The 23856-nt window shown below is 41.0% G+C and overlaps 3 protein-coding genes across 3 annotated transcripts; 2 read left to right on the forward strand and 1 right to left on the reverse strand.

Moving 5' to 3' along the window:
* Positions 1–2779: 2779 nt before the first annotated feature.
* LOC122761931 (trace amine-associated receptor 13c-like) lies at positions 2780–4175 on the forward strand. Its single transcript, XM_044017122.1, has 3 exons — positions 2780–2816; positions 2900–3080; positions 3181–4175. The coding sequence occupies exons 1-3, from the start codon at positions 2780–2782 to the stop codon at positions 3980–3982; spliced, it is 1020 nt and encodes a 339-aa protein (XP_043873057.1). The 3' UTR covers positions 3983–4175.
* Positions 4176–7822: 3647 nt separating this feature from the next.
* Positions 7823–9279, forward strand: LOC122761932 (trace amine-associated receptor 13c-like). Its single transcript, XM_044017123.1, has 3 exons — positions 7823–7859; positions 7943–8123; positions 8224–9279. Exons 1-3 carry the CDS (start codon positions 7823–7825, stop codon positions 9023–9025), a joined length of 1020 nt encoding a protein of 339 aa, XP_043873058.1. The 3' UTR covers positions 9026–9279.
* A 2094-nt stretch (positions 9280–11373) lies between these two features.
* On the reverse strand, positions 11374–21037 carry LOC122761933 (meprin A subunit beta-like). Its single transcript, XM_044017124.1, has 8 exons — positions 20817–21037; positions 15148–15175; positions 15004–15054; positions 14864–14907; positions 13687–13765; positions 13485–13602; positions 12517–12595; positions 11374–11385 (listed from the first exon to the last, which is right to left on the reverse strand). Exons 1-8 carry the CDS (start codon positions 20862–20864, stop codon positions 11374–11376), a joined length of 459 nt encoding a protein of 152 aa, XP_043873059.1. The 5' UTR covers positions 20865–21037.
* Positions 21038–23856: the final 2819 nt, after the last annotated feature.

Here is a 23856-nt window from a genome sequence, read left to right on the forward strand (position 1 = left end):
GCACTTTACCACAGTCATAACTGTATTACACGGTTATGCTTTCTAATTTGCACTTGCTTTTTCAATGACAATACAGTTGAATTTAATCTCATCTAATCTAAATAAATAATGTGAAATGTGTGAATTACTGTGTGTTTATCATTTCCTTCAAACATGAACATACTATTTAGTTCAAAATAACATGGGTTTGCCTTCACAGAAAAGACAGATAATAAAGACTTAATGTATAAAATGTCCCTTTCTTTATTTTGCAGTGGAGAATTTACAGCCCTTGTGTGCTAATTATTGTTTAAGCAACAGAGAGAGAGGCAGGTTATGTGTGTTACGTAAGAGTGTTACCTAACATAACCTAACTGCAAAGTAATTTATAGTTATGTATTGTTTAAACGCATGCTATAGTCTTTAGGCACATTTTTTTTTAGGTGCAGTTCAAAACAGAACAATTTCACATTCTCTTGTATCATTAGAGTTTCTAGAGTTAATCGCTTTAGCAGGGCCGTTGCAAGCAGGGCCGGCTCTTGGCATAGGCGATATAGGCGGTCGCCTAGAGCGCCATCTGCTGGAGGGGCGCCCCTCCAGCAAAAAAAATAATAATAATTTAAAACAATGAAAATAAAAATGATTTTCTATTCCCAGTCGCCCTCATTTGTGTGTTCTCTCTTGAAAAGAGCATCAACGGTGAAGTGTCTAGGCAGGTGTCATTTGATGATAGATGCTTTTCCTGCAAGGAAGTCCAGACGTGTACAATTTTAGTTGAAGTGAAAGACACGCTGGAAAGAGTTACCTGAAAGTTTGTTGTTGTTGGTTGCTGTAATTCAATACTTGAAAGTTGTGATTGTTTGCTGTTTGCTGTTGTTGTTCAAATTAAACATGTGTGATTGTTCATTTGGCTGGTGTAATTCGCGCGTGTGTGTGTGTGTGTGTGTGTGTGTGGGGGGGCACCGGAGAGCAATCTCGCCTAGGGCACAAAATTAGGTAGAGCCGGCCCTGGTTGCAAGACATGTTGGGGGGCCCTGGGCAAAGGAGGAACCAGAGTCTTATATTTAATTGGCTCTGAGTCTAGATTTAGATCTGATTATAAAATGTTTTGTAGACTAACGCAGCCTAACATAATCGGTTGCTCTCAGTTGGCAATGGCCATTGCATGTCGTCAAATAGATAAAAAAGTAAAAGTGTTCGACAGATGTAGGTTTAGTGACATCAAAACCAGTTAAAATTACATCTTTTACACCTGGCTGTTAACTTCAGCCAGATGTATGGGACTACGTTGTTCAGTAGCCCTTTAAAAGTTTTCAGCAACACCAACTCTTTCAGTTACAGGTCATTTTGCAGTCATAGGGAGTGGCAAACTAAAAAAAACATTTTTTAGACCACATTCAGTTCTAACTAATGGAATGGACGATAAAAACAAATTGTGTGACCTTGCTTTCTGAATAAAAACACATAGATAAAGGTGGGAGCAGAACTAAAACACACTTTTAAATAAAAATGAGCTAGTGTTTACGACAAGTCAGACCAGCCAACACAGCTGTAAAAAAAGCAATGGTGCACTGTGATACACAGAGTTGAGCGTTGACAGACTATGAGCTGGAGCATTCATATTACAAGTATCTCCACAGTCGAGTACAGACATCAAGGTGGAGGCAACACGTCTCTTTTTAGCCTTAAAATAAAAGGCAACACTTAATACTAACATAAAAACCCAGCTTCCATTTTGGCTTCTTTACCAGATGCTGAATATGAGGAGTGAAGGAGTGTTACAACCCCGCTCGTTTTGGAGAGCAGGAACATGTGATTGGAATTAGAAATAAGGAATACGACAACTGGACCAGTTTAGGGTTAAGTCAGGAGTTTAATTAAACAAGGAGTGTGCACTTGCACGGGGAAATAGAACAAAAGGAGGCTGTAGATGCGCTGACAAATAACTAATACACAAATTGAAGTTGAATAAATGACTGCTATTTAGCTCTTGGCTAAAAAAACCCCAGCACCCATAAGCTTACAAAAATAGACGGACAAAAACATGTAGCTATTCTGCAAATGGACAGTCTCAAAACAAATGAAAGGGAGTAACCAACTGTTTTAGGTACCCCATATCGAACTAAAAAGTTTTACAAAGATTCTTAAACACTGACTGGAACCACTCAGACAGGCAATGACAAAGGAAAACACCCTCTAAATACTCCGAGACACACAATTATATGCAACCAACAGTGAGGCCAACCGATCACTGGTTCACAGCCAGCAGGAACTGAGGGCACACTAGCTATTTATACTGCAGCTGGGGTTGATTGAAGAGTCTTGATTGGTCGACTCGGTCGAATCACAGCCACATCAATCACAGATGCCAGTGAACAGGAAGCAGGAAGTAGACCGCCTCTGCTCCAGAAGGACCAATCCTCAACAGGGAATCACACAGCTGGATTTGCATGCCTGGTAGAATCACTCATGGAAACGATACAATGAAGTGGTAATGGGTTACCATGGGTAGTCCATCAAACACCACTCTCGTACAAGATATTCCATGGCATTTGGAAAATTAAGCATTGCTCAAAATGCTGCATGGAACACCAGAGCGATGGTCTCACAGTTCCATTTGGCAAGGCTTGGTGCCACCCTTTTAAATTTGTTTAATCTCATAGCCCTCCGTTTAAGTGTGCCTCTGAAAAGTCTCTGTTTAGAAGGCAGGTTAACTCTTACACTTTGACCTAAAAAACATGTTCACATGTAAGCGCACAAAACATTGGGGGTAGGGCTAAGTGCAGAGGCACATGGAGAAATGGGATTGATTAAAGAAGAGGAGGACAGTAGGAACGGTATGTCCATCTCCTTGGAGAGAGAAACGTCACCAAAGGAGAACGGGAAGGAAATAAATAAGTAAATCAATGGTGTGATGAAGCTGCTCTTACTCTGGTGATGGAGAACAGTGAACTCTGTTTCCCACATCTCCTCAACGCCTCCTGCAGGAGGCCAAAACATACTCATTTTGAGGCTATTTTTATTTACGTCCTGGCATCCTTTATTTCTCTGCTCACTGTGTTTCTCAACCTGATGGTCATCATCTCCATCTCCCACTTCAGGTAGCCAATTATTTTATTCACTTTAACGGTTGGACATGCACATTATTATGTTGATTATGTTTCATTCTCTGATATCATGTTGCTGTTTTTTCTTCTCCAGGCAGCTCCAATCTCCCACCAACACCCTCCTCCTCTCTCTGGCTGTCTCAGATTTCCTCGTTGGTTTCCTCATGTGCTTTCACATTATGTTCATAGACGGCTGCTGGCTGCTCGGAGACGGTGTGTGTGTTATGTATCAGTATTTGGCATATATCATCACTTCCTCTTCAGTAGGAACCATGGTGCTCATATCTGTTGACCGCTATGTGGCTATTTGTGATCCTATGTTTTACTCCACAAAAATCACAATGAAAAGAGTTAAGATCTGCATTGTTTTGAGTTGGTTTTGCTCTTCATCCTTCCAAGGTCTAAACCTAAGTGATAACCTGAAACATCCAGGCAGGTATAACACTTGCATTGGAGAGTGCATTGTTGTCATTAATTATATGTTAGGACTTGCAGATCTTATTTTAATCTTCATTGGTCCCATTACTATTATTATTGTGTTGTATACAAGAGTCTTTGTGGTGGCTGTGTCTCACGCTCGTGCCATGCGGTCCCAGATTGCAGCCGTCACACATGGCTCTGCTAAAAGGTCAGAGGTTAAAGCAGCCGGTACTCTTGGAGTCGTTATAGTTGTCTTTCTGTTATGTATCTGCCCTTATTACTGTGTCGCTCTTGTGGGTGAAGACCCTGTGCTCTCTGCTTCATCTGTTATCTTTGGAGTATCTTTGTTTTATCTTAACTCCTGTTTGAACCCTATGATCTATGCCTTCTTTTACCCCTGGTTTAGAAAATCTGTTAAACTCATTGTTACACTGAAGCTACTGCAGAGAGACTCCTGTGAGGCCAACATGCTGTAGAAAGGAGCCTGACACTGACTATGAGGAGCCTGACTATGAACTGCAAAGTGACATGTATTTGAATGTTTTACTTAGAACATTTAGTTAAATGATTTAGATTGTTACTTTTAACTTGGGGCTACACGGTGGAGTAGTGTTTAGGACTCTAGCCTTGCAGCATGAAGACCCGGGTTCGAGCCCCGGTTGGAACAAGGGCCTTTCTGCATGGAGTTTGCATGTTCTCCCTGTGTGTGCGTGGGTTCTCTCCGGGTTCTCCGGCTTCCTCCCACAGTCCAAAAACATGCAATGTGGGGATTAGGTGAATTGGACACTCTGAATTGACCGTGTGAGAGTGAGTGGCTGTTTGTCTCTAGCTGTGTGTGGCCCTGCGATGGACTGGCGAACTGTCAAGGGTGTACCCCGCCTATCGCCTGATGTAGCTGAGATTGGCACAGCACCCCCCGCGACCCTCTGGTGGAGGATAAAGCGGTAGATGATGACTGACTGACTGACTGACTGACTGACTTTTAACATGCTCCTCTATAATACGCAGCAAATATTAGGCTCATGTTGTTTATATTGTTGTCACTCACTATCTATACTGTTTTTCATTACATTCATATTTAATATTTTGTTCACTGTATATTATGCGCTTTATGTTGTTTGCTGTATATTCATTGGTATTAAAACACATTTTTCTCATTGATTAATCACACCTTTGACTGTCTTTGCTGCTTTAACACCATCAATTCCTCCATTGAGGGAAATAAAAGGACAAAACCCCTTTATCTGGCACATTATCCGGGGTTTTGGGGTTTCTGGTGCCAATCCCAGGTAACATAGGTCACACCATTGACAGGAGGATACACAGGAGGAACCATCATTGATGATCTCAACCTATTGTGTTGAAGAGCTTCTTCAACGCAGCTGTTCAACCTGTTGAACTCATGACAATCACGCAAACACAGGCGAGCACACACACACACACACAACTCACACTTAACCCCACCTTAAACACATACACACACACACTGTAAATACCATCTGCATCATGTGGGTCATTGCTATGCACATACTGCACTTTACCACAGTCATAACTGTATTACACGGTTATGCTTTCTAATTTGCACTTGCTTTTTCAATGACAATACAGTTGAATTTAATCTCATCTAATCTAAATAAATAATGTGAAATGTGTGAATTACTGTGTGTTTATCATTTCCTTCAAACATGAACATACTATTTAGTTCAAAATAACATGGGTTTGCCTTCACAGAAAAGACAGATAATAAAGACTTAATGTATAAAATGTCCCTTTCTTTATTTTGCAGTGGAGAATTTACAGCCCTTGTGTTCTAATTATTGTTTAAGCAACAGAGAGAGAGGCAGGTTATGTGTGTTACGTAAGAGTGTTACCTAACATAACCTAACTGCAAAATAATTTATAGTTATGTATTGTTTAAACACATGCTATAGTCTTTAGGCACATTTTTTTAGGTGCAGTTCAAAACAGAACAATTTCACATTCTCTTGTATCATTAGAGTTTCTAGAGTTAATCGCTTTAGCAGGGCCGTTGCAAGCAGGGCCGGCTCTTGGCATAGGCGATATAGGCGGTCGCCTAGAGCGCCATCTGCTGGAGGGGCGCCCCTCCAGCAAAAAAATAAATAAATACATTTTTAAAACAATGAAAATAAAAATGATTTTCTATTCCCAGTCGCCCTCATTTGTGTGTTCTCTCTTGAAAAGAGCATCAACGGTGAAGTGTCTAGGCAGGTGTCATTTGATGATAGATGCTTTTCCTGCAAGGAAGTCCAGACGTGTACAATTTTAGTTGAAGTGAAAGACACGCTGGAAAGAGTTACCTGAAAGTTTGTTGTTGTTGGTTGCTGTAATTCAATACTTGAAAGTTGTGATTTTTTGCTGTTTGCTGTTGTTGTTCAAATTAAACATGTGTGATTGTTCATTTGGCTGGTGTAATTCGCGCGTGTGTGTGTGTGTGTGTGTGTGTGTGTGGGGGGCACCGGAGAGCAATCTCGCCTAGGGCACAAAATTAGGTAGAGCCGGCCCTGGTTGCAAGACATGTTGGGGGGCCCTGGGCAAAGGAGGAACCAGAGTCTTATATTTAATTGGCTCTGAGTCTAGATTTAGATCTGATTATAAAATGTTTTGTAGACTAACGCAGCCTAACATAATCGGTTGCTCTCAGTTGGCAATGGCCATTGCATGTCGTCAAATAGATAAAAAAGTAAAAGTGTTCGACAGATGTAGGTTTAGTGACATCAAAACCAGTTAAAATTACATCTTTTACACCTGGCTGTTAACTTCAGCCAGATGTATGGGACTACAAGTTGTTCAGTAGCCCTTTAAAAGTTTTCAGCAACACCAACTCTTTCAGTTACAGGTCATTTTGCAGTCATAGGGAGTGGCAAACTAAAAAAAACATTTTTTAGACCACATTCAGTTCTAACTAATGGAATGGACGATAAAAACAAATTCTGTGACCTTGCTTTCTGAATAAAAACACATAGATAAAGGTGGGAGCAGAACTAAAACACACTTTTAAATAAAAATGAGCTAGTGTTTACGACAAGTCAGACCAGCCAACACAGCTGTAAAAAAAGCAATGGTGCACTGTGATACACAGAGTTGAGCGTTGACAGACTATGAGCTGGAGCATTCATATTACAAGTATCTCCACAGTCGAGTACAGCCATCAAGGTGGAGGCAACACGTCTCTTTTTAGCCTTAAAATAAAAGGCAACACTTAATACTAACATAAAAACCCAGCTTCCATTTTGGCTTCTTTACCAGATGCTGAATATGAGGAGTGAAGGAGTGTTACAACCCCGCTCGTTTTGGAGAGCAGGAACATGTGATTGGAATTAGAAATAAGGAATACGACAACTGGACCAGTTTAGGGTTAAGTCAGGAGTTTAATTAAACAAGGAGTGTGCACTTGCACGGGGAAATAGAACAAAAGGAGGCTGTAGATGCGCTGACAAATAACTAATACACAAATTGAAGTTGAATAAATGACTGCTATTTAGCTCTTGGCTAAAAAAACCCCAGCACCCATAAGCTTACAAAAATAGACGGACAAAAACATGTAGCTATTCTGCAAATGGACAGTCTCAAAACAAATGAAAGGGAGTAACCAACTGTTTTAGGTACCCCATATCGAACTAAAAAGTTTTACAAAGATTCTTAAACACTGACTGGAACCACTCAGACAGGCAATGACAAAGGAAAACACCCTCTAAATACTCCGAGACACACAATTATATGCAACCAACAGTGAGGCCAACCGATCACTGGTTCACAGCCAGCAGGAACTGAGGGCACACTAGCTATTTATACTGCAGCTGGGGTTGATTGAAGAGTCTTGATTGGTCGACTCGGTCGAATCACAGCCACATCAATCACAGATGCCAGTGAACAGGAAGCAGGAAGTAGACCGCCTCTGCTCCAGAAGGACCAATCCTCAACAGGGAATCACACAGCTGGATTTGCATGCCTGGTAGAATCACTCATGGAAACGATACAATGAAGTGGTAATGGGTTACCATGGGTAGTCCATCAAACACCACTCTCGTACAAGATATTCCATGGCATTTGGAAAATTAAGCATTGCTCAAAATGCTGCATGGAACACCAGAGCGATGGTCTCACAGTTCCATTTGGCAAGGCTTGGTGCCACCCTTTTAAATTTGTTTAATCTCATAGCCCTCCGTTTAAGTGTGCCTCTGAAAAGTCTCTGTTTAGAAGGCAGGTTAACTCTTACACTTTGACCTAAAAAACATGTTCACATGTAAGCGCACAAAACATTGGGGGTAGGGCTAAGTGCAGAGGCACATGGAGAAATGGGATTGATTAAAGAAGAGGAGGACAGTAGGAACGGTATGTCCATCTCCTTGGAGAGAGAAACGTCACCAAAGGAGAACGGGAAGGAAATAAATAAGTAAATCAATGGTGTGATGAAGCTGCTCTTACTCTGGTGATGGAGAACAGTGAACTCTGTTTCCCACATCTCCTCAACGCCTCCTGCAGGAGGCCAAAACATACTCATTTTGAGGCTATTTTTATTTACGTCCTGGCATCCTTTATTTCTCTGCTCACTGTGTTTCTCAACCTGATGGTCATCATCTCCATCTCCCACTTCAGGTAGCCAATTATTTTATTCACTTTAACGGTTGGACATGCACATTATTATGTTGATTATGTTTCATTCTCTGATATCATGTTGCTGTTTTTTCTTCTCCAGGCAGCTCCAATCTCCCACCAACACCCTCCTCCTCTCTCTGGCTGTCTCAGATTTCCTCGTTGGTTTCCTCATGTGCTTTCACATTATGTTCATAGACGGCTGCTGGCTCCTCGGAGACGGTGTGTGTGTTACGTATCAGTATTTGGCATATATCATCACTTCCTCTTCAGTAGGAACCATGGTGCTCATATCTGTTGACCGCTATGTGGCTATTTGTGATCCTATGTTTTACTCCACAAAAATCACAATGAAAAGAGTTAAGATCTGCATTGTTTTGAGTTGGTTTTGCTCTTCATCCTTCCAAGGTCTAAACCTAAGTGATAACCTGAAACATCCAGGCAGGTATAACACTTGCATTGGAGAGTGCATTTTTGTCATTAATTATATTGTTGGACTTGCAGATCTTATTATAACCTTCATTGTTCCCATTACTGTTATTATTGTGTTGTATACAAGAGTCTTTGTGGTGGCTGTGTCTCACGCTCGTGCCATGCGGTCCCAGATTGCAGCTGTCACACATGGCTCTGCTAAAGGGTCAGAGATTAAAGCAGCCGGTACTCTTGGAGTCGTTATAGTTGTCTTTCTGTTATGTATCTGCCCTTATTACTGTGTCACTCTTGTGGGTGAAAACACTGTGCTCACTGCTTCATCTGTTATCTCTGGAGTATCTTTGTTTTATCTTAACTCCTGTTTGAACCCTATGATCTATGCCTTTTTTTACCCCTGGTTTAGAAAATCTATTAAACTCATTGTTACACTGAAGCTACTGCAGAGAGACTCCTGTGAGGCCAACATGCTGTAGAAAGGAGCCTGACACTCACTATAAGGAGCCTGACAATGAACTGCAAAGTGACATGTATTTGAATGTTTTACTTAGAACGTTTAGTTAAATAATTTAGATCGTCACTTTTAACAGCAAATATTAGGCTCATGTTGTATATATTGTTGTCACTCACTATCTATACTGTTTTCATAACATTCATATTCAATATTTTGTTTACTGTATATTATGTGCTTTATGTTGTTTGTTGTATATTCATTGGTATTAAAACACATTTTTCTTATTGATTGATTGCACCTTTGGCTGTCTTTGCTGCTTTAACACCATCAATTCCATTGAGGGATTAAAAAAAACACAAAACCACTTTATCTGGCACATTATCCGGGGTTTTTGGGGTTGCTGGTGCCAATCCCAGGTGACATTGGTCACACCATGGACAGGAGGATACACAGGAGGAACCATCATTGATGATCTCAACCTATTGTTATTTACTTAAAACTCTTTGGCTGTTTCAAGAGTTTTTGGGTTGTCTGTCTGTCCAATACACCTTATTTTTGAGTGTGGAAGGAACTAGGAGTCTTCCTATTTTTGTGTGGCACTTTGCCGAGTTTTTCTTAACAATATCATGGGAACACTCAAATGGCACGTCAGTTCCACATCCATGTAAAATAAGTGGGAAAGTGGCCTGTACTTTCCCACTGTACGGTACGGTGTTACTTGGGACACCAAGTCAGAGCACTAACAACACTGAAATAAAGTCATTGCTGACCTTAAAGCAAGAGTTAAACATGTCAAAATTCGGGATGGCATGATATCACTATTTTCAGACTGAGTGTCTACCGACAGGGCTGGCTCTATGCATTTTGGTGCCCCAGCAATACTGCAATTTGGTGTCCCACGCCCCACCCTCTATTTCCTCTGAGAAAGTGGAATATGTATAACAATGAACAACAAGTTAATAAATAAGTCATAAAACACTAAATAGTATGATAGTCAACAGTTATGTTTAGAATAAAAGTATGCACACTGCAAGCAAAATTTACAAAAAAGAAAAAAAAAAAACCCTGCATTGTAATAAATAAAAGTAAATGGTAGTAAACATAATAAATAGAGAAAGTGGTACAATAAGCTAAATGCTGTAACGATAGAGATCTTCTAAATTCGACACGTTTGAACTTCCATACAATCTTTTTCCCTTGTTTCTGTCTAAACTAACATTATATTATTAAGTAATAACATGGATCACACCCTGGACAGGTCACCGGTCCATTGCAGGGCCACACATAGAGACAAACAACCATCCACTTCCACACCTACGGCCGATTTAGAGTGTCCAATTTACCTAATCCCCATATTGCATGTTTTTGGACCGTGGGAGGAAGCCGCAGCAGTCGGCAAAAACCCACGCACACACAGGGAGAACATGCAAACTCCTTGCAGAAAGGCCCTTGTACCAACTGGGTATATATACTTCTGATTCTGATTCTGATTCTGATCTGAAATTTAGTAAAAAGCTGAAGTAAGAAATAAGACGCTGTTAACAAAAAAATTGTACTGATGTTTTTATTACCTACAGACATTTTCAGGCTATTTCAACGACATAATTGTCGAACTGTATAACAAATATTCTTCTCCCACAAAGCACACAACATGACTCAGCTTAAATGCTTCTGCTAATTTAAATTTTTTCTGTGTGTGCATAGAGAAGCATGAGATACATATGATTTTGGGATTGAATCAGAGCTAACACATTAGTATTGGATCGATAATGAGTATTGTATCGACTCATCCCTACTTGCTGTAGTTTTTTATTTACATTTAATTAATGTTTTTTATTTGCATTTTTACATTCTGTGTGTGCACAGAGAAGCATGCGATGCATATGATTCTGGGATTGAATCAGATTTAACATTTCATTCTTTCAATATCTGATCCAGTGATTATGATGTATAGTACAGGCTCATCCCTAGTTGCTATAGTGATGGAGACATATAGTGTCTGCTGTGTGCACTCTGACTGGTTTAGGCATAACTTGAATGGATTGTAGAAATTTAGGTTATGAGGACTTGATTTTTATCCCTGTAATGTGACCAATGTAAACAGATTTAGGTCCCCACAATATAAGGAATACCAGGTACATACACACACAGTTCTCTGACGCAGAGACTCATTCAGGATTATCCACACTTAATATGACAGATATCATCATAACATCATCATCACTACTTTGACTTTCATTTTGACTGCTCGGAATTTAATTCAACATATGCATATGATAATCTTTATGTATTGTACTGTGCAAAATAAATAAAATCAAGTAAAATCTGAACATTTTAAGCACATTTCATATAAAATACCAACATTGTATGTCACCTCTCGACCTACATGAAACAGGATATGAATTTAGGGTCATATCACTCTGCATTACTGCACTATTTTTGTGAAATCAACATGAGTCACAGTTTGGGTCATAAATTCAGGGAGAGTCAGTGCTTATTCTTTGAGAACAACTGTTATGTCTCAGTGATAGAGGCCAAAACATAGATTTGGCACACATCATAACAAAAGTATTTCAACATTTTCGCAGATAACTTTACATCATAAATCTTCACAATCATAAACTTTCAGTTTTTGTATCATAGGAGCTGATTCTCTAAAGGTTTTAGTATTAATTTGCATTAACACCAGCTTTGAACAAATCAAGAACAAATCCTTAGAAAATGCACATGAGATTATCAAATGCCATATTTTGGAGTAACAAAAGTAGAACGAATTCAACTGTAACATGTAACAAGAGAGTCTGTACATAATTAAAAAAGCTAAAGTGCAGTGATAAAAGTTTAAATGAGAATGGGGAAATTGACATTCAGGGGTAGAAATCTAGTGGGAATTGACTTGCAATATTTAGAACATATTCTGGACACAATATGTGACATATATTATGCATACAGGCAACAGGGCATCAGGTTTTTAGTTTTCCCGTGTGTGGTGCTTGGACATGGCTGGAATGTTGCATATGCAGCACTATGTGCACACTTTCAAACTCAGGGTCAAAGCATAGAAGAGATTCTAAAGTCCACCTAAACAGACAGTGATATGTAAATTTCATATAAGTAAAGTTTATAGTAAATTTATATCTACAGTATGTCTCGACACTGTTCACTGGGTTTTTCTATTGCTCTGTAGAATCCCCACATTTAAAAAAACAAACAAACTACACATCAACTTCCTTCTCTTTACATTAATTTGAAGTCAGAGGAGCCAGGCTTCAGTATTTGAAGTGTAAAAATGAGTTTGATAGATTTTCTAAACCAGGGGTAGAAAAAGGCATATATCAGTGGGTTTAAACAGGAGTTAAAGTAGAACAGAAGAATAACAAATGCATCACTCGACGCACTGAGCAGGGTGTCCACGCCTGTCACCACAGTGCAAAAATACGGGCAGAGGCATAATAAAAACACAACGATGACGACGCCGAGAGTCCGCGCCGCTTTCATTTCTGATTTATTTACTTTGACCGAGCTCTGTTGAGGACCGGCTGCCGTGCGCACTCGCATGGCACGGACCTGAGCGATGACCGCCACAAAGATTCTGAGATACAGGACGACAACGACAATGACAGGACCAATAAAGGACACAGTCACGTCTATAATTGAAGAGATGTTATTAATCAAAATGACACACTCGCCGATGCAGGACTTCAAGCTTCCTGGCTGTTTCAGGTTGTGCCTCAACAGCAGACAGTGACAGAGGGTCGAACCCCCCCAACAAGCACATTCTCACTTTCTTTGAATTGCCTTGTGATTGGTCAACATTTTTAGGTTTCATTTTCAATATTCAATTTCACCAAAGTCCTCAGTGTTTTAGCTCGCAGAAGCAGAGGAGCTGCTGATCTAACTGTTGCCTCGTTTGTTTAGTGCACTTGAATCGTTGTGTTTTTGTACAGTTCATTCTGGTTGGCATGAACGCAATCGGAAACCTCTGATGCTGACTAAACAACCAAAAAGAGGTTGAACTCCTTTCACAGGTAGCGTAGTATTTATGGCTACAGCCTTATCACCATCAGCAGGTGAGGAGAAATTGGTGAACCAAGAAAACGGTCGGAAATGAGAATGTCAATTCCATTCTTTGTTTCTGACAGGTCCCATTTTTCCAGGATGGAGCAAGTGGGCAGTTTTGTGGCGCTTTAGGGTGACAATGCTTGCTCCACCAAGGAGGAGAATTGTGGGGCCTCCCAGATGAGACACAGAGGATGGACGCCGTTATAAAGTCTTCTGAATTTGAGCTATTAGTGGTTCTTCTCCCAATCAGCTGCATGTAAGTTTCAGGAAAGCAGAACTATCACTTTATGCTGTTTCCAGCATAATACATTTTGGTTTGGTAAAGTATGGTATGGTTTGGTATGGTAAAGCCCTGAGTCAGGCTGAACCAAACCAAACCATTCCACTCTGTGGAAACATGACTTTGAAGCTTGACTCACCCATCGCCTTTGAACACAGAGATGTAGTTCTTCTCTTCCTTCCATGGTTTGAAGTCGATACAGGTCTTCAGTCTGTACTGGTCAAACGCCTTTAGGATCACACCCTTAGCATTCATGTCTGCACGTTACAGAGGAAGAAGTGTTTCCAATAAATGGTGCAAATTTATGGGAAATTGAGCTTCTATAAGACAGAGAGTCTCACCCAGACTGTCGTCCAGGTAATAGGGAATGGTTGTTGGCCAGCGATACTCATGTCCTAAAATGGAGTTTCTGTAGAATATCTGAGAAGAATGAAGAAAACAAAAAAATGATAAATTAAAGCGTCATTTAATCAGACTTTATTCACAGTATATAGCACACAATCAAAACCTGGGCCTTCTGCTGGACCGCATAATCGTATTTTAATCAAAATGTTGATTTTGGCTTCTTGTGACCATCTAACACTGCCAACAGAAAGCAAAGTAAGTCAAGTGCTCACTAAACAACAGCCTTCATACACAACACAGCTGCTGTTCATTGCACCACGCAGCTCCAAGTTTCCTGGTCACGAGTAACGCTACGTTAAAAAAACACCGATATACAACATATACTGTAATTTACTGAATCAGTGGCAGAAGGTAGGAGCAATGGTTTGGGTAACAGACGCTACGCACTGGAGCTTTTAAAGTTCTCATCCTTGCATTATCTCACGGTATACTATAAAAATGTAAGCAACTTACTAAAGACTCTTACTTAAGACTCACTAAAACTAACTAAAAAGTTGTACGAAATTGTGTTTGTGACATGATCGTGTTTAATTTAAATGAACTCGCATGGAATTGTGACCGAGAATATGATATGTGTTTCATGAATAAACTTCAATAATTTCTGTAGAAGGATTTTTGTCCAACCAATTTTGTAGTTTCTTAGTTACACGGTGAATATTGAAAATTTTAAACCTTTGTTACTACATTAGGTCAAAGAATGACTGCATCAAATAAATAAGATTTTTGTCTCAAATCTCATTACTGATTACTAGGCGATGGTGGTTCAGTGGTAGAGCAAGTCGTCTACCCCACTAAAGGTCGTGCGTTCTTTTCCTGGCTCCGCTAGTCTACATGTCAATGTATCCTTGGGCGAGACACTTAACCCCACGTTGCTCCACACGGCTGTGCCGGCAGCGTGTGAATGAGTATGTAAGATTTATAGAAAATCGCCTTATGAAAGCGTGAGTGAATGGGTGAAAGGCAAAACTGTAGTATAAAGCAGCTTTGAGTGGTCATCAAGACTAGAAAAGCTCTTTATAAATACAAAATCACAAATGCATATCTGTGCTTTAAATGTCTCCTCATGTCTTGTTATACTGTAATCAAACGGAGTCCAACGAATGTGTAACTCACTTCATTCTGCTCGATATCGCCCTCCAGCAGGTTCAAACCCACCACTGCAATGAAAAAGCAAAAATCACAAAACACACGACAAAATTACACGACAAACAACAATAAAATAATTATAAGTTTATTTAAAAGCGTCTTCAAACCTGCGTTGATGTTGTCAATGTCCCAGTCGTGGTTTTCATCAACGTCGATCTCTGCAGATTAAGAATGAGATCACAATAAATGATAACGTTTAATAACGCAAACACGGAATCAGAATCTGTATTGGGAATGATCATGTGACTCACCTGTTTCACCTGTTAGCTCAGCTGTTGCCTGTGAAACACAAGGAAACTCATTCATTCATAAGAACAAAGTCATTGAGAGCCTGTCCACACGGGTGAAGACTGTATCATATTAGATTATATTTTGTCGTCATGGAAACAGCATTTTGTTGTCGGCAGGAAAACCATGGTGTGTAAGCTGTTGTTATGAGCATGTAGCAAAGCACAGGGAGTCTGCATATACATCATAAGGACGTAGATGTAACTGCAAAAAGCTGAAAAAGTCCTCATTTCCTAAAAATGTCCTCATTTCTTCTGCACTCACTTGGAGCAAAAACATCCTCAAAATTCAACTGGTGCTAAAATGATAACTAGAGCTAACAACATGTTTTTTTTAGCCTCAGTCATGTGACCTTATTCACTGGTGGAAAACCCTGGATTTAAACATTTCATTAATGTTTGTAAGTGACTAGCTTATTCGTCATTCATGTTCATTCGCACGCTAGTCTGCAGCTGTTCTTTCTCCCGGCTTTCCACATCACCCGTACCTCTGTTTTGGAGTAAGTTAGCACATTATCTTGATTTATTACTTGCTTGTACGTCATGTTCTGTACATTATTAGACTTACCTGCGCTGTATTTGTGTGCCGTTTGTTAAGAGCCCATCAAGCTAACAGCAAGTTGTTGAAGCAGTCATGTGTGAGTTTTGCAACCTTGGTGAGCGGAGTGAGGTGGGTATCTGGTATATTATGTGTTTGTGTAAATTGTAAACAAAATTGTGCTATAAGCCTAATCTAATTACTGTTTATTTTTTAGAATTTTATGGTTGGATTGGATGCACTGTGGAAATGTGATTTGTATTAAATAAATTCTTTCTGTGTATTTTTAGTTTTCACGGTGCTACTAAATAAAAGAAATTGCACCTGTCGAGACTCCCTGCCATTATTAAGTACGTCAAGGGCTGCAACAGTGAAAACTCATCGCTAGTCATCCACCACGCCAGCGTCTTCATCAGCCAGCGGACACGATCATCTGATGTCCACCACGCCTGGGTACGGATGCCACAGCTGCATTGAGAGACCTAACTCGTAAAACTAATCACCTCGGCTACAGGGTATTAAAGTTGATGTGGTAAAATTAACCTGAAACTACCTACTCAGCTAATTCATCATATGACATGTTGGGAAAATAGAGAGTACAATAACTGACATATGCTGAGTTATTCAAAGGACAATTTTAAATGTGTGATACTGAATTGTGTGAAAGGCTAGAGCATTACGGTTGAAAGTTGCAACGAGAGTGTTAAGGTAAATGTCATCTCATGAGATCCTAACACTAAGTCTGTGGACGAGAAAAAAACTTTCATTCATGAAACCCTTAAGGAAGGGGCACATTACTAAGGACTGTAAGGGGCGACACACCTGCAGCAAATGTGGTCGACGTCATCCAAGATGCTTGCCTATAGAGAGAGAAAAGGCACCTGTGGAAATGTCAGGCGGAGATCCCGTAGTTAGAAGGGACCATGCAAGCAAAGAAATCCACAAGGTTATGGCCCATGCCTTAACACAGCATGCTTCTGACACCTCCAGCATCGTTCCAGTTCTTGTGTCGTCAACTACGGTGCCTCAGAAAGAAATTCTCACTTATGCCCGAAAGTTAAGTGACTCAACTTTCATCTTGGAGGATCTAGCGTCTGAACTAAATGTGGACTCTCAATCAGTGCAACTCAAGCTCAGTACAATGACAGCCGTCAACACAGTCATAGCAAGTAAGACTGCCTTTGGTCTACAAGTTAGAGGACTCAACTCTGACACCCATGTCCAAATAAAGCAGGCATACGCACAAGACTTCATCCCAGTCGATAAGTCCCACATCCCTACCAAAAGGACAGCACTCCAGTGGTCTCATCTCAAACACCTGTCTAACAAGCTACCACCACTACAAGACTGTGAGGTGGGACTGTTAATTGGTTATAAGTATCCAGCTCTAGCTCCCTTGGATGTCATCACAGGTAGTGTAAATGAACCGTTCGCACAAAGAACTATGCTCGGCTGGAGTATTATAGGGTCATCCAACCCCCATTTAGATAGACAGGGAAATCAGAGTTTCGTGCACCGAGTTGCAGTAAAGGAAATGCCACAAACCACTGATGTGCTGAAAGTTCTAGAATCAGACTTTAAAGGCGACATAGACCGGAAGCTCCAATTAACGCTGCGCGTGTGTGTGTATCTGCATCATTACCTTGTTTATGAAACCCTAAAGTTTCAGAACAAACAGTTCAGCCACTGCTGAGAAAATAGGTTTTATTGTTTTCCTGGGCTCTGCGAATCGGATCGGCACTTCTGTAGGTTGAGGATGTCATCAGAAAACCTCACCACTCCTTTCACCACCATAGCGCCTCCTGGTGTGGGCACTAGTCCGGGCACATCCGGTTGCGTACATTCAACCGCAGAAGAAGAAGAACTACTCTCGTACGGTGCAGAGCATCCACCGTGCCAGAGGGGGAGCTGTGCATCTGAGAGCTGGCCTACCAATTACGTCAATTCCAGGTACCTGGCCAATCACGGGACAGTGGGAAAGCTTTCGTTAGCTGGCCAATCACAACACAGTCCACGTTCTGGGGGTGTGGTTTTGGTCTGAAACAGCGCGGCTGATGAGAGTGTCAGTGAGGAGATATTTTGATTGGCTCGCTTCCAGCGAGTAGGAGGTTTTTAACCATGAAAACAAGTTAATATATGTACTGTAAGTAGACCTCCATAACTAACATACATGTGCGATACAAGCATTCGATGTCACCTTTAACGAAAGGAGTTATGAGGACAAATACGTCTCTCAAGATGATGTTTGCTTCATACAACTACTTAGTGACAATATCAGGCAGAAGGAGGATGGACACTATGAGATGCCCCTCCCTTTCAAGAGCAGCAGTCCACCGACACTACCCAACAATAAAAAGCTGGCTGCTATTCGGTTGCAACACCTGAAAAGGAAATTAAAGGCCAACAAAGAATATTACGACCACTACACCGCCTTCATGAAAGAAACAATCGACAAGAAGATGCAGAGCCAGCCCCCTCTGTTTCTGAGAGAGAGACCTTGTGGTATATCCCTCATCATGGGGTTTACCACCCCAAGAAACCAAGTAAACTAAGAGTCGTTTTTGATTGCTCAGCAAAGTTTCATGGCATCTCTCTAAACAACACTCTACTGACAGGTCCTGACCTAATCAACTCTCTGGTGGGAGTTCTGTGTCGCTTTAGAAAGGAAGCAGTGGCTGTAATCTGTGACATCGAAAAGATGTTCCATCAGTTCTGTGTCTCACTTGAAGTTTGCAACTACCTGAGGTTCCTATGGTGGGAGGACGGACAGTTGGAAACAGAACTGCAAGAATATAGAATGACAGTCCATCTTTTCGGTGCTGCCTCCTCCCCAGGAGGTGCCAACTTCGGTCTTAAGTACTTGGCACAGCAACACAAGTCTGACTACTCTTCAGCGCCAGCCTTCATTGAGAAGAACTTTTATGTGGATGACGGGTTAATCAGTGTTCCATCAGTCAAAGAGGCTAAAGAATTGATTGTTGAAGCACAGGAGCTGTGTAAAGGTGCAGGTCTACACAAATTCAACTCTAATCAAAGGGAGGTCCTTTCGTGTGTAGCCCGCTCAGAAAGAGCGGCAACAACTGAACAGCTCAACCTTTGTCCAGACGTATCACCAGAAGGACACATACTTGGTATTCAGTTGTCGCTAGAAAATGACACCTTCAGTTTCATGCAAAGGATCACCCCCAACTTGCCATGGTCTCTTGTCTGTTGTTGCCTCTCTGTATGACCCACTTGGGTTTTTTTGCTCCCTTCACCCTGAGTGGAAAGTGCATCCTGCAGGAACTCTGTCGCAGAGGCAATGGATGGGACAATCCATTTCCTGAAAATCTGCGTCCGCAATGAGAGGAGTGGAAGAACGGTCTGCTAAAGCTAAAGGATGTCACCATACCCAGATGCTCCCTCCTACTTAAGGTACAAAAACGACAAAGACGAAGTCCATTGTAGTCTTGTAATGGCCAAAGCTAGGGTTGCACCCACTAAGGTCGTAATTATCCCAAGACTGGAACTCTCCGCAGCAGTAATTTCAGCCAGGATGAGTGTAATGCTGAAAACTGAACTTGAGATGAAAATTGACGAGGAATTATTTTGGACTGACTCTCAGGTAGTGCTTGCATTCATCAACAATGAAGCACGAAGGTTCCATGTGTTTGTTGCAAACTGTGTTCAAATGATAAGAGAGAACACTAAACCAAGTCAGTGGCACAATTGTGGCAATATGTAGTTCGGTAACAATCAGATGGGCTGCAGTTCCACCCAATCACAGTGGGAGGCGGGCGTAAAGCACCTGTCAGCCCTTTGCTTGCTGGAGATATGGCCTCATCTTCACGTGCCTGTCTTCTCGAGCGGTCCATATCGAAATGCTTGAAGATATGTCTACGGACGCCTTTGTCAACGTTTTGAGATGCTTCATCAGTCTTAGGGGAGCCGTTTGCCAACTCCACTGTGATCAGGGCACAAACTTTGTGGGAGCCAAAAATGAGCGGAGTGAGGTGTGTATCTGGTATATTATGTGTTTGTGTAAATAGTAAACAAATTTGTGCCATAAGCCTAATCTAAGTACTGTTGTAACACAGTAAGCACAGTATGTGTTCAATGGTTGGATTGGATGCACTGTGGAAATGTGATTTGTATTAAATAAATTCTTTCTGTGTTTATTTTTAGTTTTCACGGTGCTACTTAATAAAAGAAATTGCACCTGTCGAGACTGTCTGCCATTATTAAGTACGTCAAGGGCTGCAACAATGTTCTATAACCACACTACGCAATGCTAAGCAGGTCACAACTCACGACAAAGGTGTTTCCTTTCATGTATGATCATGTCGCTGGATGTCAGAGGTCAGATTTAGTGATTGCTGGACCTTCAGAGCAACACAGCTACATGACTCTCTATGACTTCTCTTCTTTTTACACTTAGTTTGCAATTGACTGGTTATTGTTACATTCATGTTGTTTCATGTAAATTATTTAAATTTGACAATAAAGTCTTAGTGTGGGACATTATATCAGTCATGACACCATGTAGACACCATGTTAGTTTAAAAACTAACCAATGATCCTAGTCTAAACATGTCAGACCCATCTGTGCTAACAGAGTGACAAAAAAAGATCGAGAATCAAATCAAGGATTTGCAGAATCGTGACACATCTATAGGACACGTCCTGTTCTCAGAGACTTCAGACACGGGAGTGAAGTGTTGAAGATTAACAGTGAAACGGAGTCATAAAATAAGGGCAAACAAATGGTATTTCCACAGACACTATTTTTGCGTCAGCTGCACATCCACAGCTCGTTGTTGTCTGTGTGATCACAGTGTTTGTTTCTCTGTGTGTCTACAGTCAGATGCAGTAAAAACAGTTAGTTAAAAACAGTCACTTCTCAGAAAGTAGTTGGAATTGTCACTAGTCAGTTGAAATGTTGTGGAGTCTTCACCATCTGTCCCTATGGTGACTAACGATACAGTGAAGCCAGTTGTGCAAAGGGTTATAATAATGATAATAATAATAAAAATGATAACAATACAAGCTTAGATTTATAAAGCGCCTTTCACAAAACCCAAGGTCACTGTACAGTTGCAAACAGAAAAATACTCACCAAACCCAGGCCCAGGAGCAGAATCAGAAAAACCTGGTGTAACATCATTCTAGCTCCTCTCACTCACACTGACTCGATCTGTCTGAACCTGATGTCTTTGCTCTGGGTAGAAGTGATGCAGTAGTTGCAACATTCACATCCATTTTTATGGCTCAGTGTGTGGACGATGTATACGTGACTGGTAGGTCTTATCTCAGATTTGTAATAACACCAATAAGCATTCAAGTCATGCTGATCTGGTTATGGAAATGTTCAATAATTGTCTTCTCAGGACTATTATGCTTTCACTTGGAACAAGGTCCAGAGTTTAGTCCATTAGTCTGACCGGCGTGAGTATAATGACTTGGCTTACAGATTATCATCCAAGGTAGAGTTTACAGTGATATCAGCTATGGGTGAATATTTAACTATGTACATGGACAAACTTGCTGGCAATATTCCTGGACAACAAAAGAAGTGCACAAAAGTGTCCTTGGTTTAGTTTATACAACAATCATTTATAGACCATTTGCTACATGCAAAAACACTGCCTTATAAAGTGATTTATGTGTCTTTCCGGGCTCAGAGGTTAAATACCTGGTTCTTCCCATCAGTTAGTCAGAACTGAAGAAGCCTCTTGGATGAGAGGGTGAAATGTTTTCAACTCAACTCAAGCAGGACCCGTCGCCCACAGCGAACCTTCAGCGACATGTTATTTCAGATGTTCATCATGGCGAAAATGAAGCAGAGAAAACTGTTGTTGGAGGAGGACAGAAAAATGCGAAAAGGTGACAACGCTCCTGTCGGATATAAAAAATGAATGTTGTGATTATCCTAATGCAATGTCATTCCGATCCTGGTAAAAAAAAAAAAATTTTACTTACATTTTGGGAGATAACATATTTGGTGAGCATTTAGATTATAAAATAAGATTATTAGATTATTATCTTAAATTAGATTATTTTAAATGTTGAGGTCTTGGAATGACAGGAGAGATGCAGCTACCCATTGTGGCACTTCAGAATATATCAGTAGGACTGTATACTGGTGAGCTAGACAGCATTTTCAAATTACTCATGAAATAATTCCATTTTTCACCCTCACCCTCTACGACTCTGTGGTAACTCCTTCTCATACCGCAAGGAACCTGGGTGTGACACTTGATGACCATCTCTCCCTCACTGCCAACATTGCTGCAACAGCTCGATCTTGCAGATACATGTTGCACAACATCAGAAGGATACGGCCTCTTCTAACAGAAGGCGGGACAGGTTCTGGTCCAGGCTCTTGTCATCTCACGCTTGGATTACTGCAACTCCCTCTTGGCTGGTCTTCCTGCGTGTGCCATACGACCTCTGCAACTCATCCAGAATGCAGCAGCTTGACTGGTCTTCAACTGACCAAAATTCTCCCACACTAGCTCCTCCGCTCCCTTCACTGGCTTCCTGTAGCTGCTCGCATCCGCTTCAAGACTCTAGTGCTTGCGTTCCATGCTACAAACGGATCCGGTCTAGCCTACATCCAGGACATGATCAAAACCTACACCCCAGCCCGCCCACTCCGCTCTGCATCGGCAAACTGGCTCGCTGCCCCATCAGGATGGCAGAGGCATCCGCAGAACTCAAGACTGTTCACTGTCCTGGCTCCAAAATGGTGGAACGAGCTCCCCATTCACATCCAGACAGAGGAAAAAATCTTCCGCCGCCGACTAAAAACACATTTCTTTCAACTGTACCTGGACTAAGACGATGATGTCGACAAAAAAACAAATAAGCACTTACTTATACATCGCACTTATGACTAGCACTTTATAGTTTGGCATATTTGAAGCACTTACTTGTATCTCTTGTTTGTACCCAAATGTTTAAATGCACTGGATAAAAGTGTCTTCTAAATGACATATTTAAAAGAGTCCAGTATTTCAGTTCCATGAAAAAGACCCAATAAAAAGTGAAAATGTGTTTTCATATTGACGTTTATTAGTCAGTTCACACACTGAGTTTACCAAAGATCCTCCTCTTAAAGATCTAATAGTAGAAGTAAAAATGTAATAAATACAGTAAAAGTTGTGAGAACCTCAATGATTTGTAATAACACTTTGTAAAAGAAATTCCAATTGGTGCAAAATAGTTTGGCAGATTTTGCATAATTCTCCTGACACATCAACCAACCAGTCATCCAACCAACTAACCAACCAACCAACAATCCATTCATCCAAAGTGACCAACTGACCCAGGCTGACCAACAAACCCACTATCTATCCAATTAGCCAACCCACCAGCCAACCATCTATGCATCCAACCGTCCATTCAACTAACCAATCAAAGAACCAGAGATAGGTGAAAACAAACCACCCTGAAATAATCATAATCTTACAGATTGTGAGTGAGATTCAACCGCCTGCAGGTTCCACTAGTTTCAGGCTTCAAACCATCATCAATTTATCTTCAGATCTGGATCCTGTCACCACTGTCACCTTCTCTGAATCCCAGCTGTCACAGCGAGACCACGTCTGTCCTGGTTAAGCTGCTTCAGTTGTCCTTCAATCCAGGATTCTAGGGTCTGTATAACCTTCACGTTCCTAAAACAGCTTGTTCCCTCACACATGATGGAACATGCACTGGGTTATCTTCACCAAGGCAATGATGAAAATTCCCCCGATCAAGGTGCAGGTCGGCCAGAGCACGGAGTGGAAGACGGTGACCGAGCCATAGATCTGGGTCAGAATGGCACAGTCCATTTTGTCCGTTGGGTCCACGAAGCAGTCAACGGTGTGCTGAGACCTCAGACGATCAGAAATGTTCTGAACTATGGTGTGTGTGGCAGAATAGTCTTTACTGCACTTTGGGATGTAGAAGCACTGAAGCAAAAAGAGGAAAGACAGAATTCATTAAAGTATATTTCACTAAAAATCCACATTTCTCCATATTTTTCTTGTTTGTCTTGCTTTTAGGGAGCTTTTATTTTGTTAACTGTTTTGCTGGTTAGGCAAATCCTTTTATTCCACGTCATTCTGTACGTGCTGTACAGACCTCTCCTTGGATGTTTTTAAATGTGCTCT

This window comes from Solea senegalensis, unplaced genomic scaffold (assembly GCF_019176455.1).
Source record: "Solea senegalensis isolate Sse05_10M unplaced genomic scaffold, IFAPA_SoseM_1 scf7180000015094, whole genome shotgun sequence".
Classification (NCBI taxonomy): Eukaryota; Metazoa; Chordata; class Actinopteri; order Pleuronectiformes; family Soleidae; genus Solea; species Solea senegalensis.

Coding starts and splice junctions, on each gene's coding strand:
- LOC122761932 (XM_044017123.1), top strand. CDS start 7,823: ATGGGATTGATTAAAGAAGAGGAGGACAGTAGGAACG. Junction 7,860..7,942: donor AGAGGAGGACAGTAGGAACG/GTATGTCCATCT, acceptor GGTGTGATGAAG/CTGCTCTTACTCTGGTGATG. Junction 8,124..8,223: donor ATCTCCATCTCCCACTTCAG/GTAGCCAATTAT, acceptor TTTCTTCTCCAG/GCAGCTCCAATCTCCCACCA.
- LOC122761931 (XM_044017122.1), top strand. CDS start 2,780: ATGGGATTGATTAAAGAAGAGGAGGACAGTAGGAACG. Junction 2,817..2,899: donor AGAGGAGGACAGTAGGAACG/GTATGTCCATCT, acceptor GGTGTGATGAAG/CTGCTCTTACTCTGGTGATG. Junction 3,081..3,180: donor ATCTCCATCTCCCACTTCAG/GTAGCCAATTAT, acceptor TTTCTTCTCCAG/GCAGCTCCAATCTCCCACCA.
- LOC122761933 (XM_044017124.1), bottom strand. CDS start 20,864: ATGATGTTACACCAGGTTTTTCTGATTCTGCTCCTGGGCCTGGGTTTG. Junction 15,055..15,147: donor TGAGCTAACAGGTGAAACAG/GTGAGTCACATG, acceptor CTTAATCTGCAG/AGATCGACGTTGATGAAAAC. Junction 13,603..13,686: donor TTACCTGGACGACAGTCTGG/GTGAGACTCTCT, acceptor TGTAACGTGCAG/ACATGAATGCTAAGGGTGTG.